Genomic DNA, 26,616 nt, shown 5'->3' with positions numbered 1-26,616 from the left:
GCTAACCCCCCCGGCCTCCGCAACCGCATCCATGGCCGCCGCGGCGGCCGCGCCCATCCCACCCCGCAGCGCTAGCCCGAACCCACTCCTCCTCCGCCCGCCGGTCCTGGTGGTACGGCGGCTGCGGCTCCGCCTCCTCCCGCCCCGCCGCGCGCGCCTCGTCGTGGCCGCGGCCGCGGCCGCCGCCACCACCGCGGCCGCGGCGTCCGTGGCACCCGACGACATCGCGCAGCTCAACCACCGCCTCCGCGCGCTCGTGCGGCGGCGGGACGCGTCGTCGTCGGCGGCCTTGTCCGTGGACCCGGCGCAGGCGGAGGCGTACCTGCGCATGATCCGGGAGCAGCAGCGGATGGGGCTACGTCAGCTGCGCGGGGACGGGGACGGGGCGGCGTCTCAGGAGGGGGAGAGCGACGGGGACGGAGACGAAGGGGGAGGGGGGAGGAGGAAGGGGGTGGTGGCGGCGGGGAGCTCGTTGGGTCACCGGGTGGACCCGCGGGAGCTGGAGGCCGGGGAGTACGTCGTGCACAAGAAGGTCGGCGTCGGCAAGTTCGTCTGCATCAGCGCCGAGGACGGTCTCGACTACGTCTTCATACAGTACGCCGACGCCATGGCCAAGCTCGCCGTCGACCAGGCCGCCCGCATGCTCTACAGATACAACCTGTATGCCTGAGTAGCTAGCTATGCGAATTTTGACATAATAATTGCATTTTGCCAAAATTGATTCCTGCTCTGAATGGCTGCAAGAACTTTCATGTTTTCTGCACGTTCCAGCCTCCATTTAAGGAACAAGAAAAATTCATTACTACTTATATAAACATTGTAAAAATTGCTATTTCCGGACTTGATGTTTGGTATAAATGTTTTATTGTGGGCCTGTCCCTTCAATTCTGGTGGAAAGTAAAAATTCACGTTGACCATTTATCCAGATTGATGTTTCCTGCAGACCTCACGAGAAGCAGAGACCACGGAATTTGAGCAAACTGAACGATCCTTCCACGTGGGAGAAGAGAAGACTGAAAGGGAAGCTTGCTGTTCAGAAAATGGTAGTCAATTTGATGGAGTTGTATTTACAAAGGATGAGGCAGAAAAGGCCTCCTTACCCGAAGCCTGTGGGAATGGATCAGTTTACTGCTGAATTTCCCTATGAGCCCACTCCAGACCAAAACCAGGTCGGCTCTTAATCAAATACTGTTGTTCTTTCTTTTGTTCACCTGGAAATTCTGATGTCGTTTTTTAGAAAGAGAAGCTGCTGCTATTCTTTCCTTGTGCAAGACTTATTGGCAAACTGATGAGTCTAGTTGATTAAGTAATCCATGCACTACTTTACTAATACATAGGATTGAATCAACATCAATGGATTTAATGCAGTTCGTGTTAATGACAGGCTTTTATAGATGTTGACAAAGATCTGACTGAAAGGGAAACCCCAATGGACAGATTGATTTGTGGAGATGTTGGGTTTGGTAAAACTGAAGTTGCAATGCGTGCTATATTCATTGTTATATCTGCTGGATTTCAAGCTATGGTTCTTGCTCCAACTGTAATACTAGCCAAGCAACATTATGATGTAATGTCTGAGCGTTTCTCCAATTATCCTGATATTAAGGTTGCCATGTTTAGTGGTGCTCAGGTATAGCATGGCACAACTCAAAGTTACCCCACCAGGCAATTCATTGTGTTTTTCATTTCCAAGCAATATTTTTTGTATGCCTCAATTGATTAACAACCAAGCATTATTGTGTTAGTAGTAATATTTTTGTGTTACTGTGAAATCATTTTATATTCATTAATTGCTTAACTACAAGGTATTACTGTATTAGTCCTGACCCTAGAAAGTGTGCTGCTCTTATGATCTTATCCCATATTAGGAAAAAAAGTTGATGTGCCTTTTGTTGTTGTTAGAAAAAAAAGGTATATATATTACCGATTGTACAACAATCGGTAATAATACCCTGTTTTCTACCTTTTGATGTTTCACTGAATGTTATTAAGTACTGTTCAAATATATATTTTTAAGGAAGTCCCTTTTGTCTTTCCCGAACCTTTTCTTCTGACATTCAATAAGGGATTCTTGTACTTACTGGTCAGCAATTTTTGTAGTGATAGTGCTCATATGTGGGCATGTAGGTTCTCAGATAGGAAGGCATTAGTATTTCTTTAAATTTTGTCTGTTAAAGTGATGGAATTTGCGTCTCTTATCTTCTGCATGACTTGGGGTACATTTCTGCTTTACAGACCAAAGAAGAAAAAGATGAGCTAATAACAAAGATAAGGAATGGTGATTTGCATATTATTGTTGGAACTCATGCTGTTCTTACAGAACGTATGGCATATAACAATCTTGGTCTCCTAGTGGTGGATGAAGAACAGGTTCTCTTTGTAATTTGTAAATATAAATGTTTACTCTGTTTGATTTTTTTGGGTATAGTTTTCTGTTATTGATAACATCAATGATGGTAATATGGGTAGTATTTTCCAGAAATGAAAAGAACAAGTTAATCATATTAAGGTTTTCTACAAGAAATATATATAGCAAGGGAAAGCCTTTTTGTTGTAGATTATATTCGACAAAAAAAATACTAGATTGTTTTATGTTTACTTTTTGTTATTTTTCTAAAGGTCAGGAATGGTTATCTGAAAACTTAACTCTAGTGTTCCATAAATTTTGACTAAATATCTCGCAACCAAAATCAGCCATGCATTTTATTTTATTTTATATATATTCACAAACTCTATGTTTCAACAGAAGTTTGGTGTCCAACAAAAGGAGAAGATTGCATCATACAAGGCTTCTATTGATGTTCTCACACTGTCTGCAACACCCATTCCACGTACTTTGTATCTCGCGTTGACAGGTTTCCGTGATGCCAGGTAAGATGGCAACAATACTATTTTTTTCTTCTGTTTTCTGTTGGACGAGATATTGGACGAGATATTGCTAATTTATTACTCGTAACCATTGTCCACAATTTATTACGAGATATTGCTAATTTATTACCACTGTTTTCTTGAGATAATTTGTGGACAATGGTTACGAGTAATCACTAGAGTTTTTTTAGGGGATTCACTTGAGCCATTTTATTACATTTGCAATAGTTACTACTGTTTTCTTGAGATAATTCGTGCATTTAATGTGATCATAGCGCTATTCTGCTGACTCTATATTTAATTCATTCTTCATAACTCCAATACCTTGGATGCATTTAATCTCGGAATTGTTTTCATTTTTTTCCATGACACAAGCATATGTATTATGATTTCAGTTTAATGTCTACGCCGCCTCCAGAAAGAGTTGCTGTAAGGACCTACGTGTCAGGATTTAGCAAAGAAAGGGCTCTATCAGCTATTAAGTTTGAGTTGGCACGTGGTGGTCAAGTTTTCTATGTTGTTCCTCGAATAAAAGGTGGAAACTTTGTTATCTTCAGATGACTTATTGTTCACAGCATATACTTGTGATGCATGAACCTGAAAACAATTTTTTTCTCAATATTCCCAATCTCAGTTTAGTACTCAGCAAGTTGGACTTGCGATTGCAGATTGTTCTAACAATTAGCCTATTGCTGGATGCGTTCACTAACAATCTATACTGTCCATATAGAAGCTGCAATATCATGCAAAGTCATTCAATAATTTAGATTGCAAATCTGCATTTATGTTTAATAATTTATTTCATCATGCGACAGCAATAGATGATGTGCTGCAATTTCTCAAGGATTCTCTTCCAGATGTTCCAATGGCTGTTGCTCATGGAAAGGTTTATTGACTAAACTTTCAGATGTGTTTAGTATGCTATTTCACTATTATTTATTGTAGGCTATTTTTATTTGTATACCCTTGATTGTGTTAAAGCCAAAGTCCAACATGTGGATTTCTACCAATGAAACTCTCTTATCATTGTTAGGATTTCCTTGCATGGCTGATTAGTGTTCAAACTAATTTAACAGGAAACTCTATATGGGCCTTGTCGATGACCTTGTTCTTCGATAGTTCGTTTTGATTTTGATTGTCAATGACTATTTATTTTCTGTAAAGCTTACAACCTTCAATTTCAGTCAAGTCTATATCTTAAGTTGCTAGTTATTATATATGGAATAATGTTAGGTTAACAATCAAGATTTATGTTCTATTTGCATAGTCGAATGGTGCTTTTGTCATAATCAAATTTCTTGCCAATTCTTTTTCCCGCAGAAAGTTTCAAAGAACATACAACTTGCTATGGAAAAATTTGCTTGTGGAGAAGTCAAAATTCTGGTCTGCACACACATCATTGAAAGTGGAATAGATATTCCAAATGCCAACACGATGGTAGTTCAGTATGCTGAACTATTTGGGCTTGCACAGCTATATCAGGTGGCTTTGTTTTTCTGATATGCTTTCCTTTTCCTTTATGGCATTTTGTTTTAAACAAAGGCAAAAGGCTCTTATTTCATTGATAAGAGAGTGATAAAACAACAACAACAATCCAAGAAGGGGTACAGCAAAACACCTGTCCAGCAAACAAACTAGAAGCACCTCATTATGGCATAGTTATTTAGCATTTATATTTGATAATATGTGAGCACATAAATTTGATTGATTGTTGAACTATGCCCATTGGCAAATAGTTTTTGAGCATCTTACTGGAGTTTTCTCATTTATAAATACAAAATAAGCTACGAAGAACTGAAAAAGTATGAGCTGTCCTGTGCCTCTGTTTAGCCTTCTGTGAGACTGTTATCGTACTTAAAAGTAATATGTGCCCTAGTTATCCGTGTTGTTTCTAATGCATCTTCCTAATTTTACAAGTTCACCCCTTTGTTTTTCCTTCACAGTTGCGAGGTAGAGTAGGAAGATCCGGCACAGAAGGTTTCGCATACCTCTTCTACACTGATAAGTCTTTGCTCTCAAAGATTGCAACGGTTAGCTCTACCATAGTGCCCCTAATTTTATTATTTATATTCATTTTCTTGTCACAGCATCCAAATCATCTGATGACTGTTACTGAAAGCATATTTGCAATAATACTAAATATGGAAGCCCAGTCAGAAATATAACCTAAATTTCCTTTAATGATAGTTTGTTGTACATAAGATCAGTTAACCAGTCTTGGTGGCACCTAATAAGCAGTATTTCTATTATTGGCACTTTGGAATGTATGTTATGCTTACTAGGTTTCAGTGTATTGATGCTTCCTGAGCCCTCAGTCCTGACCACCACTTGTATGACTAGCCTTATGCCATGGCAAAATGAAGTGAACTAAATTGTAGCTTTTACTACTTCCACAGCACCTGATGTTTGATTTTCTGATACATTTCTATAGGGCATCTTACAGAAAAAATAAGGGGTCTTTTGTATGACAATAAGGCAATTATCCCTTGAAATATCTTTTGTTAAATGAGTTCAGAATCTGTATTGTGTTGTGTCATTCTTCATCTGTAGTTCAATATCTCCATCTGCAGGATAGACTTGGAGCTATTGAGGAGCATTCAGATCTTGGTCAAGGTTTCCATGTTGCAGAGAAGGATATGGGTATCAGGGGGTTCGGAAGCTTGTTTGGTGAGCAACAATCTGGAGATGTTGCAAATGTTGGCATTGATCTATTCTTTGATATGCTTTTTGATAGCTTGTCAAAGGTATACACATCAATCACGCATATCTGCTCATGATATTATTTTTCTTTTATTCAACTATTCACTTCCTTTTTTTGGTTCTGCACCTGTTATTCTTATATCCTTTATTTTGTATCATACATATCTTTTACTCCCTCCATCCTATAATATAGCAACCTAGTACCGGACAAGACACTTCATAGTACAACGAATCCGGACATGCTTCCTGTCTAAATTCGTTGTACTATGAAGTGTCACATCCGGTCCTAGGTTGCTATATTATGGGACGGAGGGAGTATTCATCTATTCACTACTTTGTTGCTGCCTTTAAGATGGCTAGTTCTTGGTAAAGAAAAGAACTCTGTTTTGAACAATTTTTTCTTGTTTGCCACTTGAAGTAGTGATTATTGTTATGTAATCCCCTTCTAGACCCAGTTTTTTTACTGCCTCATTTGTTTTATTTGAGAATGCTTCTCATTCATGGCATGCATATTGTTATCATCTTTGTTTCATGCGAAGATATTTTATAGGCAATTTCAGGTAGTCCTTACCCATTTGGTCCACATACTACTATTTCAATATTCCAACTATTTGGTACAATCATACAGTTCTTCTGTTTTTAATTTTGTACATCCTTTAATGAGCCAAATAACCTTCTGAATTGTTGCATGGCGTTATTAATTATTTACTGTGATCATTCTGACAAGACTATTTTCTATCTTTTTAGGTTGATCAGTTTTGTCTTATTCCCGTCCCTTACAAAGATGTTCAGGTGGGCACAAAATTTATTGTCTTTGCTGCTGTAGCTTTTTCATGCAATGACGAATAATTTCATCTGGGTAACCTGCCCTTTTGATTTCATTCACAAACTTTGTGTCTTTGGACAGCTGGATATAAACATTTCTTCACGTCTCTCCTCTGAATACATAAGTTACCTTGAAAATCCGGTGGAATTGCTTAACGAAGCTGCAAAAGCTGCAGAGAAAGACCTATGGACCTTAATACAATTCACAGAAGATCTTCGTCGACAATATGGAAAGGAGCCTCGTGATATGGAGGTTTGCTGTTTCTGAGATTTTCATCATGCCAATGTGACCATAGTTGGTGATGGTGAAGTTTGATTACTTCGTTATGTCTTCCTTTCTCCTCCTTGCAGTTGCTATTGAAAAAGCTCTATGTAAGACGGATGGCAGCAGATCTTGGTATCAGTAGGATATATTCATCTGGCAAAATGATCATCATGAAAACAAACATGAACAAGAAGGTATTTCGGCTCATGAGAGAAGCAATGTCTTTGGAGACTCATCGAAATTCCTTATCATTCACTGGAAAGGAAATTAAGGTAAATATCAGAGTATCCCCATAGTTTCCTGGTGAAAACAAAATTGTTAAAAGATATTTTGCAAATATTTTCCAAAAGCCTGATTAGATGGCAAAGCAATTTGCTGCTTAATTAGTGATCTTGAAGCTAACTATAGATTTGTCTACCATCACGTCCTTTTTTATCCACCGATAATAACTAACATCCTTATTACTACATGTAGTACTGTTTTTCATTGTTGAAATGCATCACAAAGATCACATTGGACATGTTATTTTTAGGATATACAAGCATGAATATTGGAAAGCGAATTGGGGTTTCAGCTTTCTGTCATTAAAAGTTCAACTTCGGACATACTGTGAATATTAATTTTATTTTCAAAAATTTACATTTTTGTAGGGTGAACTACTTGTCAATCTGCCGGACACTCTACTCCTGAATTGGCTTTTTCATTGCTTAGCAGACTGCTATGCTGTAATACCAGCACTTGTGAAGTACTAGAACTTGTTTGTGAAAAATGAAGGTTTTGCCCGCAGCTTATACGTGAGAACATGATACAATTTGTGAGAAGGCAGTCTCGGCTATCTTGATAGTCAGCAACGGATAGTTCTTGATTGTTATGGCTGTTCTTGTTATACGAACAGCAAGGTGTTGGCATTGATGGACTAACCTATACACGAACTGGTAACATTTGAGTACTTCAGTACTTCATGATAATCTTGTTTTTACCTTTTTAATGACTCTTTTCATATCTGAAATCTCATCCCGGCTTTTGCAGGAAGATAGTTGGTGGAATGAAGAGCTAGTGAAAATTATGTTAGATAGCAATGGCTGATTGATAGTAAATCCATCAACTTGGACTCAGCATGACAGTTCAAACAAACTGGAAGCCTTGAAAAACTCGGTTAAAATTCTTCCTGACATAATAAGTTGCCTTCAAATATCTTACAGGATTTTTAACAGAACCCCCAAAGTCTCCATATATTTTTTTCGACTGCATGTATATATGTGATGTCATGCACTGACCCATTTAATTACCATAAATCATGGTGTTTGATAAAGAAAGTGTTAGCCAGTGAATTGACATATTTTGTTCGACATGTTTTTTTGTCCAACCAGATGATGATGATAGTTTAGTTTAGTGCAACAAAGTGGGATTCCTGTACCATAATGCAGATAAACTGGATATGCATTTATAAGAATGAAGATGAAGTCTTGTTTTTGTTAAACTGTACAAATTTGCATGGTAAAATTGCGAACTGTACTGACCTCTTGTGAACACCATGTAAGATTCAATGTGGAAGAGAGAAGTAGAGGGAAGGGCATATATCGTCTGCTAACTACTTATATTATTCATCTGTGTAGTCTGTTTATTTATTTATTTATTTATTTGCTAAGTGAATTTGTAATAACTATTGGAAGATGCGTTCGCGAAAAAACTATTCGAAGATGCAAACGAATGAATTAACTATAAATTAACTATTAAAAATGAATTTCAAACATTTATTTTAGAACTAGATAATTTATAATAAGTATGGATCCTAAAGTCATTAATATTCAAAACAAAATCAACCCGCACAGTGCCGGTGCCAAACCCGTTTCGTCACCCCCCCCCCGCCCCCCCAACACCGGCCTCGCCTTTCTCTTCCTCCCGACCCACCGCCGGCGACGCCACTGCAACTATCTCTCTCCCTTTTCCTCCGCCCAGCGCCGCTCGCCGTCCTCCGTAACCCCGCTTGGACAGCCAAAAGGCTTTCATATCGTGCTCGAGTAGTTCGTCGGATTTGGATTTGTTTGCTTGGGGATCTTTGCTCTGTGGTTGCAAACTTGCAACAATATTCAGCCATCGTGCCGGTAGCAATGTAATTCGTGGGTTATATATAACTTATAATTGCAATTAGTTGCATCAGGAAAATAAGTACGGTTAGTGTTCCAGGATGAGAGGAGTGCAAAGGTTTGCATGTTTGATTTCCACTAGTTGGATCAACATAGACTTGTCTTATTTAACAAGTAATTTGCCCGTGCTAACGCTACGGTAATGGTTAGTAATGCGGATCAAATATGTGTATCTAAGTATACATGATGACTGATGGGTGGTATAGAGATACATATATCATATATAACTTACCATTGCCCTTAAATTATAAATTATATATTCAGGAATATAAATATAGGCAAAATATATAAATAGTAGAATTAATATTTCCTTAATAGAGAACATATGGAAAATGATTTTATTATTTCCGTGCTATAAACACATCTCCATCTACTACATCACGCAACAAACTAAGCCTAGCATTGCTCTAGTTTTCATTCAAGGCACTAAACGAATATAAGATTAGGGCATCCAAGAAGTGCCCCAGCGTAAAAAGTTGGTAAAAGATTCTTAACTCTTATTCGGCATAAAAGTTTAGCATTGACACCACTCAACAATTTAAACCAAGAGCGCCAACTTAGATCAGATGCAATGCAATGGTGACACAGCTCAGTAGGTCTTGCACGCTTGAATGCTAGACATTGACCACTCCAATCCTTCAGTTATATGCAATCTTGTATACTTGAATTTCAATCCTGTAACCCTGAACAAAAATAATATATATGCTCAAATAAATATCTTCAATTTCAATCCAGTACATGGCCAAGGCAAAGAATAGCAAAAGAATTAGAGCAGATTACCAGATTGAGTGAAAATAACAGGATTTCTGCACTCCCCTGTGTTACATGCCTGACATATATTGTGGCATTCGATCGTAGCCCAGATCAATCTGTCCCACAGGATAAAAAAAAACATCAGAATGCAAATAAACAAGAGATGCTAGCCAGTATAATACTGATTTGGTGCTGCAAAATTTCCTTGGAGCAAACTGTATCCTGCTGCTGCCTGTTCATGTCCATTGGTACTGCCCTGCAAAATCAATTGGAAGCAAGATCTACTGCAAAAAGGAAAATGTAATTGCAGGAGAACAGAGATTGGCCAACTCACAGCATGGTTTCTTGGTCCTTGATTGGGTACATCATATTATCCTCCATCCTCTGATTAAACCAAAACAAAAATTCCCACTCAAATTTAAAAAACATAACCGCATATCAACCCCAAATCAAATGAAGTCCCAAATCCAGCTATACAAGAGCAGCACAAATTTGTTGGATCTGGAGAACTAATATCTAAGGGCATTGTGTTGGTTTTGGAGAAGAAAAAAAATCCGGATAATACACGTATGTGCAATTGTAGATAGCGATAGTACCTGGCCGCGAGGTACACACTCACCAGGCCGACCACAGATCCCCCTTTATATGGTTGTACTGTTCTAGTATGCATTTAGCAAAAACATTTTTTGAATTCCTCATAAAACAGAGAAATGTCAATCTCTGGACCATAGGACCAGAGATGGGGAACCGAATTCACTACAAATTAAGGAACCATCTGTTTAACTTTGCAGATAGATAAAAAGAAAGTAGATAAACTTTATAAAGGTTGTCAAGGAAATATCATAAATAAATCCAAATTAAAGGTCACCATATCTGACAAATTAAAGCTACACTTGATCATAGACAAATTCATTAACCGGGCTCGCTAGAAAAATCTGAGATTGATTTGGTAGCAAACTGCACAATAGTGCAATGAACGCACGGGCATACAAGCACCTAGAGGAACCGATTTCAGATAGGTTCAGTTGGCATTATAAAACAATATGCAAACACCTGAACAAGCACCTAGAGGTCAGTAGTGCAGATGATGCGTAGCATGACTACATAGTAATGCTGGTAGTACTTACAGCTTACTTAGAAAATGAATAGACACATAGAGAACCAAATTTGCCGCACTCAATGTATCACCTCTGAGTCCTTTTTGTTCAGAAGCGAGGAAGGAATCAATAAGGGAGTACTGCAATGTTAAACAAACCAACAGATCAAATCCCTAAGTAAGAATACACAATTTCTTAATATATATAGGAAATATATGTTCAAATCCCAAAATGTGAGTCATGTTTTGTACACCCAGTCATCAATTTCAGTAAGGAAATTATATTTCTCATAGGCATATGGACTCGATTATTACATAATTTGAGTATAAATGAACAGAATAAACTTGCAGGGATGTGAGCGCATATTACTTGCATGTAAGGACCTTGTTGATATTGGCCTGCGTCGATAGTTGGATTGGGCTGCACTGAACAGCAATAAGATGAATTTCATGAGCATAAACGGGTAGGGGTGGGCATTTGGTCTAACCGAAAATTTTGGTCTCGGTCTCGGTCTTTCAGTCTTTTCGGTCTTTGAAAAGTGAAGACCGAATTTCAGCGCAAAAATGTTAGGACCGACAAATTCGGTCTCGGTCCTAACCGAAATTCAACAATATTTTCATATATGCAAAGAAATAATGGAAATTTTCAACACAAAAATCACAAAAAAATTTCGTAAGCACTTATGAGTAAAGACTCTTGTTAGGTTGCATGCCTAGAAGAAGTAGGGATGTGAAAATTAGAGTTCAATCCTATTAAACATAGTGGATTGTAGGTTGCATTTAGACGTTTTTTTATAATTCGGTCTTTTCGGTTAACCGAGGAGACTAACCGAATTGACCGAACAAAATTCGGTCTTTCACTACCTAGGACCGAATTGATGACCGAATTTCTCGGTCTCGGTCTTTTCGGTTCGGTCTTTTTCTGCCCACCCCTATAAACGGGAATATAATATTGACCAAATGTAAACCTCACTCTAATAACACAAACGGTTCCATTTATACAAAAGTCTTCTTGTTTTTATACTCACTGTTTGTATTCTGATTTAATATTGCAAGCTATCATTATGTCAGGCAATAACAAGCATCCAAACTCATGTGCTAAAAGGCTGCAAATACGTAAGTATTTTTGTGGAAAATCTTAGTATACTACTTCCTCCGTTTCACAATGTAAGACTTTCTAGCATTTCCTATATTCATTTAGATGTTAATGAATCTAAACATATGTGCGTGTTTAGATTCATTAACATCTATATGTATGTGGGCAATGCTAGAAAGTCTTACATTGTGAAACGGAGGGAGTATATGTCAGAATTTTTTTCCCTGATGGTAAATTTCAGAAGCATGCCCCCCCCCAAAAAAAAAAAAGAAAACCAGAAACACGGTTGTCCAAGTATATGAAATTCATATACAATATAAGCCAAATTCAGAAAAACATAATCCAATTGTAGAAGTTATATCATGCAGATAGTGCAATTCAGTTTATATTTCATTATAATGGCCATGATCAAAGGATAATTCATCAGCTGAATGAAATACATAACTGAATGAAATTGTCACAAGAGAAGGTTTCCAATACTCACCTTGGAGAGAGCAGATAGCATGACAATCCTGATGGGGAAGGGATAATTTTGATTTGGAATAAATTTAGCACAATATCTACCTAAATGAAATGAAACCAAATCAGCGAGAGAGATTGAAAAGAAAATACCGATGACATCCTAAATGCAACAACCAAATTCAGTTTGAATGTTTTCATCAGTATCTTCACAACTCGGGCACTACCATAATGAGCTGGTTTCAATTTTTCACAAAAAGGGATTCTGAAAGGGCAAAATTTGCTACAGGACACTTAAAAAACATGTAATTAGCCGTGAGACACTGTAAAAACGAGACACGGCTAATGAACACTACAAAAATTATGTAATTGGCTATAGGACACCGGAGACAATATTTTATAATATCCGGATCAAAAGAGGCAAGAATTTTTTCGAAATGGCAAGATTGCCCCTGGCTCCATCTTCCTCCACCTGAAATCACACACACAAAAAAAAAGCAGGGAGCAGACGCCGCCGAGGTTGTCGACGGCGAGGTTGGCGACCGCGCGCCAAGAGCGGCCGACGGCGCGGAGGCGGACGCGGTCGGGGAGGGAACGCGAGGCCGGCGGCGTGGAGCGCGAGCAGGAGGCGGCCACTATCGTCGCCGTGGTTTGAGCCGCCGTCGCCGCAGTCCAAAGCGTCGATGCCTTGCCGTGCCGTTCCTCCTCCGCCGCCCAACCATACCACGGCCACCACGTGTGAGCGCCGCCGTCATCGACCAATCCATGGATAGAGCTCCACTTTTCTCCACACAAAACCAAGCTCTCTCTCTCTCTCTCCTCATGCCGTGTCAAGCCAGCCACCGGTCGATCTCATTCCTCAGAGCCCCGCTGGCCATAACCTCTCACCATTAGCCTTGCCTCGCCGAGGAGAACCCATTTCATCCATTTCCCCTTTCACTTTTCCACCACTTTGAACCATCCCCCAACCTCTCTCTCCTCCCGGTTAACGGCCTTGCACTCGCCGTTCCGGCCATTTCCCTCACTCCCTCGACCTACTACCACCCTCCCTTGTTGCGCCGCACTCGGGAACATACTCCGCCGCCGGCGTCGTCGTCTCCCAGCCACCGGAGCACCGGCGCCATTCTCTACCTCCTCTCGGTTCCCTGGAAAGAGGCAGAGAAGTAGATGACGGGAGGAAGAAGAGAAAGAAAAATAAAAAGGAGTAGAGAAGGATTGAGAAAAACAAAAAGAAAAAAAATCGAAGGGTAGAACCGTACTTACACAGTTGTTTCTCTCTCCAATTTCTTCGGATATAATAAAATAATCTCGCGGGTGTCCAACAGCTAATTACCAGTTTTTGTGGTGTCCTATAGCAAATACACGTTTTTGTGGTGTCTCACAGCTAATTACACGTTTTTTGAGTGTCCTGTAGCAAATTTTGCCTTCTGAAAAAGGGCGGGTTCATGAGATATTTGACCATATTTATTCAATGGTTGCCGTCAATTCACATATATGCAGTCTAAATCTATGATCTTAAGAAAATAATATTGGCTTTGAATTAGTCTGCGAATTAGTTTCGATATCTTTAGACAACCTTGAGGACCTGGACCACTTTCAGAAATAAAATGTATGAATGGTCCAAATATATGTTGTAGCTAAAGGGCAGTGGCAGCCACCAGATTATGTAATGGCATGTTTACATGTAACACATAAAAATTTAAGATGTTCAATCCCATTTCAGTAATTGATGTATGTGCAGCACAGCAGTGTAGTTAATTTTAGAAAAAAAATACTTTACCCTGAAAGCCATGAACACATATATTACCCAAGAACATCTGCTCCATGTACTACATGATTTCTTGCAGTGTATGAAGCGTAATGTTCTGTTTCTTTCAGGTAGCTTTAAATGACAGAAACAAAAGTAATTAGTTTCTCAATAATTTGGTCATCCTCAACGGATGTTGTACAGTATAGTTCTTTCTTCAGCGCACCAGAATTTGTTGAGTTTCCACCATCATATGTAACACTGGCCAGAAAGCTTATGCATAATTCTACCCACCTTGAAACCCAAATTTTCAAGGTTTGCTAGACGAAAAACCTCCATTGCTTGTCAAAACACATGGTAAGTAAACTATTGAAGCCTCGAGATGCCTCATGCCACGGAGTAATTTTTTAGTTTGATCCCAAAAAACAACTAAATGTATTAATAAAGAGGTGAACATTTTCTGTTGTGAAACTGAATAGCAGCTAAATGTTTTTGGCAGCAGGGCGACTGATTGAGGAGTGGCGCTGGAGTGGATCATGTGTACCTTTAGAGGGGAGACTTGCATCGCGACGGCAACGGAGATCGTGACCAGCGGAGTGGACTGCGTCGCGGTGGCGAATCGGTGGGGACGGCAAGAACTGCACGAGGGAGGGAGAAGGCAGCGGCGTTCTCGGAGTCCGCCGCGGAGTCCTCCCTGTGCCAGCGACGGTTCGACGGAGGCGGTGGCGGCGGGGGACTGGACGCCGTATTGGAGCATAAATAAACATGCCTTTTGTTTCAGCTAAAAACCTACTAATGTATCGTACAAAACGTAAAAGTTGCTTCACAACCAATAAATACCCAGATTTATTTAACAGAATCTTAGTCTATCCAGAATCTACACAACAGCGAAATGTGAAACTCACTAGTTAAGATATGACTTATGAGATAACAGTATCACAAGCTGCTAACCAGCAAAAAATGTTTATCCATCATGTCTTATGACTGTTCAGCAACAAAATCCCTAGCTCATTTTATCCATCATGCCTTATACCCTGACCTTATAATCAACCAGCAGAATCTATGCAACAGCTAAATGAGGAACTCTCTAGCTAAACAAAGTCAACAAAAAAGAGAAATCATGCTTAAGAAACATTTGATAGCTGCACAGATCAAATCACTTGCAGTTGCAGTGAACTTGGAACCATACATGTGACAGAGCCATTGAAAAACCTACTGATATTTTTCATGTATCTTGCAAAGCATAGCTAATTAAAGTTTCTTCACAACCTATGGATACCACGATTTATTTTACAGAATTCTTAAATTATCCAGAATCTACGCAACAGCGAAATGTGAAGCTCTCTAGTTAAGATATCATTTACCACACGATGCTAAGCAGCAAAAAATGACTGCACATCATGTCTTATTAACAGAACCCACTAACCCAGCTCCTTTCGACTTTTCGACTTATTCAGCAACACGCGTAGCACATCATGATGAAGCTCAATGGAGCACAATCAATAAGGTTTCACAACCATAATTAACTCATCTGTTATGCAAACACACATTGCAGTAAAGATATAGCAAGCACTTCAGTGGGAAAAAAATTTCTACTCATCATGGTTTAGAAATCAGAACAGTAAACTCATTGTCATCTAAGTCAAAACAAAGCCAGTTCTAATCAAAATCCTATGTAACTCTTTCTTTAACTTTACGAGAGAATTATGTCGTGCAAAAATATTAGTGCCGTTGATATCCTGGAGCAAATTGGAGCATAAAGAAACTGGCCTTTTGTTTCAGCTGATCAGCTCAAACCTGCTGATACGCATGTATCTTGCAAAGCACAGCTAATTAAAATCAACCAGCAGAATCTACGCAACAGCTAAATGAGGAACTCTCTAGCTTAAGATAGGACTTATGAGATAGCCGTACCACAAGCTGCTAAGCAGGAAAAAATTGTTTATCCATCATGCCTTATGACTGTTCAGCAACAAAATCCCCATATAGAGCTTATTTTGAGTTTAAGACTGATTCAGCAACACCCATATAGCAATATCAAAAATATCAGTACCTGTAGCAATGATGAAACTAAACTAGAACATCAGAAACAAAAATCATATGTATAGCAATATCATCACAAAATGCAACTCCGATGTCAAGTGCTTCTGTCCCTTCAAGCCTAGCTCCAAGAGCATCAACATATTATCTATCAAAAGTTCAAAAGCCAGGCAAGGCACATATTCAATCATTTTCAAAAAGGGATAGCAAGAACAAAAAACAAACTTCAGTGCTGATCGATCATCATCGGAAACATATCAGGACCACATGACCTATTTGGTGAACAAAAAATTGCTCAAATCCACAAGTTCACCATTTGGGTCATGTGCACCTGAACCAAAAAAGGCTACCTGTTTCTAACTAGAGTAACGATGTAAGCAGCTCAATGTAAGTAAGGAACGCAACGTTTATGTACTCAATTCGCAGTGGTTATAAGGCCGGAGTTTAGTCAGAGATGGCGGACACCGTCCTGTCACCGGCGTCGCCTAGGCATCGCTGTCGGGAGGAGTGCCCGCAGGAGCGACCCAAGCAGCTTCCTCTGCAGCCTCTGCATACAACGCCGCATCAGATGTGGAGTCAGGTGGCGCGTGGCGAAGCCTCTGCTCCTGGATGTCTGGCCACAGCTCCTGCGGAGCCACGACTCCGGTGCTCGCCCGCAGTGCGAGCTCCCTCCCGAGCCGCCTCAGGATGTGCCGCTCGGTGTGGCCCGCGAGCGCGGCGAGCTGCAGACGCGCGCGGGCAATGTCGCGGCGGAGGAAGCGCCGTCCCTCGTCAGCGTCTCCCACCAGATCGAGGCTGATCCCGGGCGGTGCATCCATGCCTGCTGGAAGCTTCAGTGCCCTCGCGAGAACTCCCTCGACCTTGCCTGACTCCGTCCCGCAGACCAGCAAGTCATGTCCCATGTCCCGGACGAGAGCTCTGAGATCTTCCCGCCGCTGCAAAAGACTGATGGCACGCGCCCGGAGGATACAAAGCTCCGGCATCCCGATCACGCACCAGGTCTCCCTCGCAGACAAATCATCGAACAGTATAGGTGCGTCCTCGAGCGGGTAACAGCCGGAGACAACAACTACCACGGACTTGTCCGGCTCGAGATCGGCGAGGTCCCCCAGGCGCACCAGGCCTTGGAGGCTGGAGATATAGTCGACCAGGCGAGGGGGAGGAGGTAACGCGGGGGCGTCCATGGCGGCGAGGCGAGGGCGCGGTTGGGCGCGTCGCGTCGCGTGGGGATTCGAAGCGCGAGAGCGAGGCGAGGCGAGGCGGGCGAGTCTTCCCACGTGGAATGACCAAGCTGCCCCTCCGCTCCCTGTGTCAACTGTTAAAGTCACTAGAGAGGAAACGAAGAGCGGGCTGGGCTGGGCCGGGCCGGGACTGCAAATTCGTCAGTTTGTATCGGACCTAAAATTCTAGATTTTTTTTCATTTTTAGATTTTTTTAAAAAATATTTACAGAAATAATCTATCGGCCAAAAAAATTATAAAAATAGACCCTGCCGCCCACTCTGGGGCGGCAAGCTGACGTGGCAGACGGCGGGTCGACCGCACCGTCTGCCGCCGTCGGCCAAAATTGCATTTAGCCCCTCGGCAGCCCATAAAGAGCTTGGGGTTTGTACTTTTTGCATTTGGGCCCCTTGCCACCCCACTAGAGGGCGGCAAGGGACCCAGATGCAAAAAGTACCCCCAAATGATTTTTCTATATTATATTAATAATAATTAAAGAAGTATTTATTGGTAAAACTTGTTAATATTGTTATAAAAATGTATTGAAGTTGGTTGTTTCGCAATTTCATATGTTAAGTAAGGTATTATTTTGTAACTTTTTCGACGTATTAGTACTCGGATAATTGATATAGGCCTATCGCAGTCTCGGTTGTAGAAACATTATATGGACTTAAACAAGGAGAATTATGTAACATAAAGAAATAGTAGTACAATTTGAACATGATACAACTATTTCCTTTGCGGTTACATAGATGATATTAGATTCGAACTAGCAGGGAGGTAGTGCAATAGTTGAACACAACGACGATGTAGTAATGGGACAAGGAAGCATGACAGTAGAAATTTCAATTTGCCAAGTTGTCCGATAATAGCTAACCCCTACGTGAGGATCCCTCTCCTCTCTCAAACCGCGCTTTAGTAACCCTGTATTGCTCTGGTAGTTCAAGTTGCACAACATGGCTAGGTAGAGTTAGAACCCTTCTGGTGTCTATCCATTCTCTGTATTGACATCTCCTTGGTGGTTCCTAGGAGGAAATAATAGATGTGAAGCGAGCAAAGTTAGTAAATGTTGTGAGAAAATAAGGATTCATGTAATCAAAATATTCTTACCATGAAATCGTCGTCAAGAATATTTGGACAAATAAAGAACCTTCGACCCAATGTTCTAGGCTTTATGGAACGAAGAACCTGACAACGATCACCACACCTGCATCTTGGACAGGCTTCCCATGGAGAGAGTGCCGTAGTTAGCACCCGCCAGTCGCACTGTTGTTCACGACATTGTCGTTCGTAAGCCGCTTTTCTATGTAAGTATTGCTCAGTACTTTCGATGCGAAATACCAGCGACCTTCTTGTAAACAAGTGGTTAGGTCGAGAACAGGATTTTCTGTATCGACCCACTCGATGTATGCGCAAGCCGTAGTGCGGGTCTGCCGAGTAGAGTAGTGTTACGAAGAATAAAACGATTGCCCATATGGAATGAATAAGCATATGCAGATAGTAAAATACCTCACGGTCATAGTTAGGACACCTAAAAAAGCTCCTTCCTCGAATATCAGGATTCATCAAAGCCATTAGTTGGCATCGATCACCACATAGGCAGAGAGGACGCTGGCACCAAGGTGGTAGTAGGTATACACAAGGATCGCTACGCCAGTTCGGATCCTCAACGCCCAGGCGTCTAGCCATTGACGAAAGCCGGTAGGATTTGTAATGAAGCAAGTGGGGAAGAGAGTACTGAATGTGACTGATTCTGAAAGATTGTGAGGCCTCGCTCGTTAAGGCGACTTATATAGGCACCAAAAATTGAGTGATATCCCTGACATGTGAACGTGGCGGGGCATGGTGGGTATGCCTGATTGGCGCCGAAAGTTACATGCCTGATTGGCGCCGAAAGTTACATTGGTCGTATGCGGCAAATGGCGGGCAAATACTCGTATCACACGCGAATAAAGGAGGCTGCATCTGTGCGGCAAAAAGTAGTCATGCATGCGCCGAAAGGTATCGTGCATGCGCCGAAAGGTATCGTGCACATATAACAACAACGTATTCATTACACAAGCATACAGTACTAGCATGTGAAGCAAATAAACAAAGAGAAGTCTGCTCTACTGGCCCTGCCCCGCGCCGCGACCACGCTTGGTCCTCCAGGCCTGTGCTCGCACATAGTTCTGGGAGTAGGTGAAACGATCCGGTGGCACAGCACGGGTAGCACGTGTGTCTGGCGGCGGAGTGGCCTGCGCCTAGTCCTGCGTCTGCACCGGCGGTGCGCCTCCCAGCTATGTGAATCGACAGATGTTGCAAATTATTGTGGACAGGTAGATTTTAATGCAACAAATCAAAGCGTAGTGAAAGATCTTACCGGTGAACAGCAGCTGGGACGGTCATCGGAAACGGTACTGGAAAGAGCTGACGGAAGCCAAACTGCCACATCACACGGAAAGGGGCGTGAGGCTCAACGCAGATGTCGAAGACCATCGGAACCGTAGTCATCCAGTACGCCTGGTCCCTTGTGCAGAGTGTGGACAGACCCAACGGCGCACGAGCCTGGGTAGCCGCGGCACTGTAGGGCTCCCACACGACGTTAGTCGGCAGAAGGCGGTCGAACTCCATAACAAACTCAGGATACGACCGCCTAACCTGGACGTGAGCCCATCAGCGCTGCAATACGAGACGATCGATGTGATGTACAATGAACTTAGCAATGAACTTAACAATAAGAGAAGATCGATGCAACGTACCTGACGACGGCACCACAGAGTACCCATCGTAGGGTAGTCGACCTCCGGTCGCTCCACGTACAGTGACTCCCCGTATGCGTGTTGGTCCACCTCAGGGCAGCCGATCGCAATCCTCTCAGCTACCCAGATAGAAAGAAAGAGAGGGCACCCACCAAAGGTCGCGCTGGGATCCGTCTTCGTGCAAGCCTCACAAAGGCCACGGTACAGAGCCGCCAACAACGCGGAACCCCAGCTCCACTGAGGCACCTCGCCTACCGCGGTGTCGGCGATGCTCCTGGCGTAGTGCACGAGTCCCTTGTCGACCGCGTGCCCGTGACCGCCACAGAACATCACCCAGCCAAAAAGCTAGAGCAAGCACGCCTCCAAACAGCGGCTGTAGGAGTACTCGTCGGCCTCCGCCTATAGCTGCTCGACCTGCAAGCGTTCGATAAAATGTTAGGCACCTTACCTTACGACTAAATATGTAGTACGCTTGTCATTTCGGTACAAAAACACTCACGGTGAACTGAAGCAGCCACCTCCTCGTAGGTCCGGTGTTGCGGTGGTGTGCCAACGGCTGGAGCGGGAGATGTGGTGCGCGCTGTACTGGTGCGAAACGTGCCGTCAGATCGTCCTTCCAGTCCACACACGTGGTCACTGGCCCAATAGCGTCTCCCGCGAGCGGTAGCCTCAACAAGTACGATACGTCCTGTAGGGTAGGGGCTACCTCACCGCATGGCAAGTGAAAAGTGTGCGCCTCTGGCCTCCATCGGTCGACCAAAGCTGCTAGGAGGGACCGGTCCACATTCCAGCGTCTGGCCGGGTCTGCGTCGCCGGCGGCAGCCTCCACCAGCCGACACATCGGTAGGAGGCCGGCCTCACGCAATCTGCAATAACAAATTAATATGTCATTATAAAAATTATTACAGCGCAACTAATTTATAGTAATACACTGTTCGTACCTCTCGACAAAGGAGTCGTGAACTGTATGTAGCTCACCGCACGTCCGTGCCCGGAACGTCCCAAGCTGAGCCCCCTGCACCATAGTAAGGTGAGACCGGTGTCGGTGATCTATCGCCGGGTCCAACAACTCAGGTGTATCCTGACGTGCCATCTCTGAAAAATATAGTGTTTCATGTTAGAACAATTCAAAAATTAGTAATGTAGAACAAAAGATAACTTGTAAAATTATGAAAAAGTAATAAAATCATAAGAATTATTATGTACAACAAGAGTACAGACTATTTAAATATAGCAAACGTTACTAAGGGTACATAACGATGACGTGCAATTTAACATATATGTAGAGTTCGATAATATAACATAACAAAACATAACATTACATGCCGAAGTCCGACATTACATCAGCATACCTAAAGACACGGGTGCCTAAGTCTGACGTTACATAACGAGACCTAAAGACATGACATGCCGAAGTCTGACATTACACGACGAAACATAAACACATCGATAAGTTCGAAACAAATTACAAGCAAAACCACATGCCAACATAGAACAGAAGAACTACACCACATAGCTAGACGTGGCACGACGACGCCTAGGACGTGGTCGAGTGGAGGTAGTGCCTTCACCCGTAGGGCGAGCTCCATCTGCTGCTGATCCTGATAGTCCTGCCTCCTCCGCACTTGGTTTCTCCTTGTCTTTAGGACAATGCTTGTAGGTGTGCCCACGTTCATCGCATTTGCTGCAACGCTTCACCCTGCCAGCCTCCGACTCATCCATATCGTTGCGGATGCGATGAGTCTTCCTCCTTCCAGCCTTGCCTCAAAGCTTCGATTGGTCAGGAATATTGAGTACTTCATCGTTAGTCTCTGTGAACTCCCCAGCTATGCCGAACCCATAAATCTCGCCGCTCCATGTATGATATACTGCTTGCTTACTGAAGTACCGTGACACATATACTGCATCTGGTATGCCACACTCCGCTGCGGCAGCAATGACATGGGTGCATGGCCTGTGGAGCAGCTTCGGCTTTGCACAAGAGCAATGACATGTGCCGTCGGCTTTGAGAACACACTCCTGCTTCACTCTCTTGCGGTAGATACCCCTGCCTGCCTTATCTTGACATAGTATCTCAAACTTGTGCTGTTGGGTACCTTGCACTAGAGCTCGATGTTTCATGGCCTTTTTACGCAACTCCTCTAGCTTTTTCTGCATGAAAGTTCTGAATAAAATGCTGTTGTTCGGCATAGAGGGAAGAACTGCTTGGAACCGATCCCTAAAATACCTGCATGTCCCATGTAAAATGAACTCCACGGACACCGCGCATCACCTAGTTGTAAACTTCTGCCAAATTTGTTGTTATTATTCTATATCTAGCACCACCTGTGTCATACGCCTTGGCCCATTTCTCTTTTGGTTCATGTAGAATCCACTGAGAAAATTTCCGAATCTCCACTCCAGTTCTTCTAACCAATGTTGGACTATCCGTTGGGAGAGGTCCAAGAGCTTGAGGAGGGTCAGCAACGGCGGTCGATGGAGCTGCTGCACGCTGATCACTACATTTGGCTGTCAACTCATCTAATCTCTTCCAAAGCTCATTGAATTTTTTCTCCTGGTTTTGATTGCATAGCCTCTTGAACATGTTCATGAGCTCCTTGTTCTTGAATTGCTTGAAGAAATTAGCTCCCATATGACGCATGCACCACCTACTTTGTACATCTTCCCACTCACCAGGTTATCCTCATTCCATACTCCAAAACTGCAACTCTTCTATCGCTCGCAGAATGCAAGCGTGCCTGTCATGTATCAGGCACACATTTGGCCTCATACCAACAACTTTTGTTTTAACCAATTTCAGGAACCAGTACCAGCTGTCGGTATTCTTACTCTCAACAAAAGCAAATGCCAAGAGCAATACCTGATTGTTCCCATCTACCCCTATTGCTGTTAGTATCTAGCCCCGATACTTTCCAGTCAAGAATGTCCCATCAATGCAGAGAACAGGACGACAGTTCACGAGTGCCATCTTGCATGCATGTAGAGCTAAGAACGCCCTTTGCAGCACACTCTTGCTAGGATGTTCAATTGAGGGGAATTTCTTCACTGTGTAAGAGCTCCCAGGGTTTCTTTCTTCGATAACACCAAGCAGGCGTGGCAAATTGTCATACGAGGCTTCGTAAGTTGCAAATCTCATCTCTATTATTTTCTGTTTGGCCCTATACGCCTTGGCATAGCTAATAGTATACTTGTATGTCTCTTCGATTTGTTGGATTATTGACCTTGGTTCATATGTGAGATTATCGATGACATGCGCATACATCTCAGATGCAACAAATGCACATGTAATGTTCCTGTGGTATTTTTAAACACCAGGTAGAAAACATGTATGCTTGGTAACGACTGACACTGTCCAATAATCTTTCCATTTTCCCTTATAAGCGTGCACTCTCCAGGGACAACCATCTTTTTCCTTAGCACACCGAACTTCATATTGCGACCGGTTGAACTTGGCAACCCAAAACTCTCTATGAAGTGACACTGCAAAATGTTTTACCGCCTCCTTCATATCTTCTGCTCTAGTATAAATCGCTCCCTGAATAACCTCATTTTCTTTGTACTCCCATCTCACACTATCCTCTTCAGAGACGACCAGACTAGAAAAATCCTCACTAGCCCATTCTGCTGGATTAATATCCGTCTCATCATCTGACGAATCACCTTTCTCTACACGCTCGTTGTCAGAATCCTCCCTCTCCATTTCATCCACAATGGCACCGACAGTCTCCCCCTCGTCGGCCACTCCACCTAGTTGAATGCCCACTGGAGCTACTACGCCCCCGTCCTCTCGTGCGTTGACCTCTTCCACAGAAGTCTCATTTACTTCAGCACTTGGTCCCTCGCCATCATCCATGTTCATCTGCACACCTGGATCCTTCGGGTGAACAAACGGAACCATAGCTAGAGGCTACCCGCGTTGCAATGCATTTTCCACATACCATCTCCACACTCGAGAGTTTTGAACTGGCATTAGTTCCCAATAAAAACCCTCAGTTGCCCGACTTACTATAACATTGATTGTTATGTCACTTGTCTGTGGATCAACTCTCAAGCCCCTCATTAACCATCCTTTTATAGAAGGTACACTCCTCTCAGCCAGTTTATCAATTCCCCTTTTTGATACAATAAATTCTAATAGATCTACCCCAGTTGGCCCGTAACGGACGTTTTCTGGGCCATGGTAAACTTGAAATATTTGTTTGTTCGACATATCTGTCAATGAAATAACTAGATCATATTACTCTTTCATGCAATAAACATCTACAACGTAATATCTTCTTGTGTATGCCAATGCAACGGTAAAGTATTGATTCCAAACTAGCAGATCTACGTAGTTACCGATATCTACAATACGCACTTCTAGATTAGTACAACTAAAACCCTAAAAATATAATGCATTTATTCAAACAAAGTTTTTAAAAAATACACAGTATTTAACTCAATAAACACATATAGGATCTATGAATATTACCTGTAATCGGCGTCTAAATCCGGCAGGGCTTCGCCCCTTCTTCTCTTCTCCTCCCCTTTCTTCTTTTTTTTTTACTGGATTTGTGGGGGGTGGAATGAGGGCTGGGGGCTGGGCGGCAGGCCTTTTATAGGCAACGAGGCCTGCCGCCCGGCCAGAGGGCGGCAAGGGGCCGCTTGCAAAATGGCCGGCCCCGGCTGGCTTTTTTGCATTGGGGCCCCTTACAGCCCCAACAGAGGGCGGCAAGGGTTTTCCTGCAAAAAAAACCTCCCTCCGTCACCGCCCGTCCCTTCCCCGTTTGCCACGTCAGCTTGCCGCCCTGGAGGTGGGCGGCAGGGTCAATTTTTGTAATTTTTTTGGCTGATAGATTATTTCTGTAAATATTTAAAAAAAATCTAAAAATGAAAAAATTTCTAAAATTCTACTGCATATGTACGGTCAAAGGAAAGTCCAGTTTGCATCCCTCAAATATGGGTCGGATAACACTCAACTACAAAACCGGTATAACGACTCCTCTCACTCTCTACAGTTTATCAATATAGGTTCTTTGCCCATTTTCATCAAAACTCCCATATATAACGATATTGCATCGAACATCGACTCATGCCGGACTAATATTCTTTCATACATTCTCAACTACAAACATCAGTCCTCAATAATCAGATTATCACTAACCACCAAAATAATTAGGGGCATAGATGTGATTTCAATTCAAACCATGTAAAATGGCTCCCTCGACAGTATTAACAGTGGTTTTCATTGAAGTGGTGCCCGCTTAGTAGCCCAGTCAACATAGAAATTTTAAAAAAAAGTAAATTGCATTGAAGGTACGCAAACTTGTTAAGTAGGTATAATTTAGTACGTGAACTTGTAAAGTACTCGTTTTAGTGTACGAACTTGTGTAATTTGATTAGGAGGTGACATGCATATACGTAGTGAGTATGCATAAGACATGCTATATCTATTATAAATTTGGTCACTAATTTATCCTTCATCATTAAAATGATGAATTTCATATATTTCTAACCCTTGTATCATTGCTTGGTTTTTTTTTTTACCATCACTACGTCTCATTCTTTATTTTTATTGAACCAATGTATATCTAAGTAGCAACCTTTTCATGTATATGTTTACGTAGCATCCTAATCAACACCTAAATCATCAAGATTAGCCATGTAGTGTCATTTTGGTTCACACGCACCGGACAAGTACATGTACGAAAATAAGTATTTTATAAGTTCATTTACTAAATTGCATCCACTTGATAAGTCCGTGTATCACCAATGCATTTTACTCTTAACAAAAATATGACCAGGTCACACGTCATCCTCTCTCACCCCTTTCTTCCCTACCCCCTCTGGCCCTCTCTCTATCCCTATCCCGGCGAAAGCAAAGCGGCGCGAGGTTGAGGAAAGGCAGCAAGGAAGTGGCAGGACAACACATGCATCGGCCATAAAGGCAGGACTCCAGGTCCATGTCAGCCGCCATTGTCATAATCCCTTTCTACCTCCTTCTCGCTCCCTTTCTCCAGTAGTGGGCGACTGTAGAGGGGTAGTAGGGTATTAGTGGGGCAACACACACATTGTGGAGGTAGGCAGAACATGTGAGAGGAGGGGAGTCGGACCTGATGACAGAGTCAGTTGTTGCCTCCCTTCCGATAAACGGGCAGGCAATGCCGCTCGCCGCTCCGCCTCACTGCTTACGCCAACAATGGACCCCTCACCACGTTGAAGCCCACAAGTGGCACATTGACGAAACCCTCATCACCATCCTTCACCACAGCACCCCACATCCCTGGTGCCTCCATTGCCTTCGATACTCCCAAACTCCCTCCTCCTTGTTCCCCTTTTGTATCGAGCCATCACACAACCGTGTTCTCCCTTCGCCTCATGCATTGCGCCTAGGACGAGGTTGGTGGTGCTAGCATCGGTGCTGGACCTAAGCTCAATATATGCAGGGATGCCACAGTGAGGCCGGCGGCACTGGTACCGATGTCGGACTTCTCGCTCTTGATCGGAGTCGTAAAGTAAAACTACCTCTTCATCAAGGTTATAGAAAACTTCGTCATCTAGTTCTACCATTTTGAAAATAAATTCTCTTTCCTTACGGGCATTTCGAGTCACTTGTTGACTCACGATTGTGCTTGTTAAAAGTTTCAAAATGCCATCTTTTTTGAAAGAGTATTATAAAA

General features: G+C 42.5%; 2 protein-coding genes and 1 pseudogene across 27 annotated transcripts; 1 reads left to right on the top strand and 2 right to left on the bottom strand.

Annotated features, from left to right (window-relative positions):
• Nucleotides 1-8,138, top strand: LOC4350646 (ATP-dependent DNA helicase At3g02060, chloroplastic). The gene is made up of 15 exons (XM_015762534.3): nucleotides 1-660; nucleotides 944-1,169; nucleotides 1,385-1,630; nucleotides 2,236-2,370; nucleotides 2,747-2,871; nucleotides 3,264-3,403; nucleotides 3,684-3,754; nucleotides 4,189-4,350; nucleotides 4,812-4,898; nucleotides 5,439-5,612; nucleotides 6,316-6,360; nucleotides 6,476-6,646; nucleotides 6,745-6,930; nucleotides 7,309-7,593; nucleotides 7,688-8,138. The coding sequence occupies exons 1-14, from the start codon at nucleotides 32-34 to the stop codon at nucleotides 7,408-7,410; spliced, it is 2,499 nt and encodes an 832-aa protein (XP_015618020.1). The 5' UTR covers nucleotides 1-31; the 3' UTR covers nucleotides 7,411-7,593; nucleotides 7,688-8,138.
• A 991-nt stretch (nucleotides 8,139-9,129) lies between these two features.
• On the bottom strand, nucleotides 9,130-17,289 carry LOC9266548 (uncharacterized). 26 transcript variants are annotated; one of them, XM_066305696.1, is made up of 8 exons: nucleotides 14,501-17,289; nucleotides 12,235-12,314; nucleotides 11,025-11,080; nucleotides 10,747-10,795; nucleotides 9,893-9,942; nucleotides 9,765-9,809; nucleotides 9,586-9,676; nucleotides 9,130-9,488 (listed from the first exon to the last, which is right to left on the bottom strand). In XM_066305696.1, the coding sequence occupies exons 1-7, from the start codon at nucleotides 14,721-14,723 to the stop codon at nucleotides 9,670-9,672; spliced, it is 510 nt and encodes a 169-aa protein (XP_066161793.1). In that variant the 5' UTR covers nucleotides 14,724-17,289; the 3' UTR covers nucleotides 9,130-9,488; nucleotides 9,586-9,669. The 26 variants fall into 26 exon arrangements, with proteins under 26 accessions (XP_066161793.1, XP_066161795.1, XP_066161791.1 ...); XM_066305698.1 differs by having other exon boundaries at nucleotides 9,586-9,809; nucleotides 12,235-13,354; XM_066305694.1 differs by having other exon boundaries at nucleotides 9,586-9,809.
• Nucleotides 17,290-19,574: 2,285 nt separating this feature from the next.
• On the bottom strand, nucleotides 19,575-26,232 carry LOC136354200 (serine/threonine-protein phosphatase 7 long form homolog; annotated as a pseudogene).
• Nucleotides 26,233-26,616: the final 384 nt, after the last annotated feature.

Source organism: Oryza sativa, chromosome 11, assembly GCF_034140825.1.
Source record: "Oryza sativa Japonica Group chromosome 11, ASM3414082v1".
Lineage (NCBI taxonomy): Eukaryota > Viridiplantae > Streptophyta > Magnoliopsida > Poales > Poaceae > Oryza > Oryza sativa.
This window is presented reverse-complemented; position numbering and strand designations above follow the sequence as displayed.

Coding starts and splice junctions, on each gene's coding strand:
- LOC9266548 (XM_066305673.1), bottom strand. CDS start 17,180: ATGGACGCCCCCGCGTTACCTCCTCCCCCTCGCCTGGTCGACTATATC.
- LOC4350646 (XM_015762534.3), top strand. CDS start 32: ATGGCCGCCGCGGCGGCCGCGCCCATCCCACCCCGCAGCGCTAGCCCG. Junction 4,351..4,811: donor GGCTTGCACAGCTATATCAG/GTGGCTTTGTTT, acceptor TTTCCTTCACAG/TTGCGAGGTAGAGTAGGAAG. Junction 6,647..6,744: donor AGGAGCCTCGTGATATGGAG/GTTTGCTGTTTC, acceptor TCCTCCTTGCAG/TTGCTATTGAAAAAGCTCTA.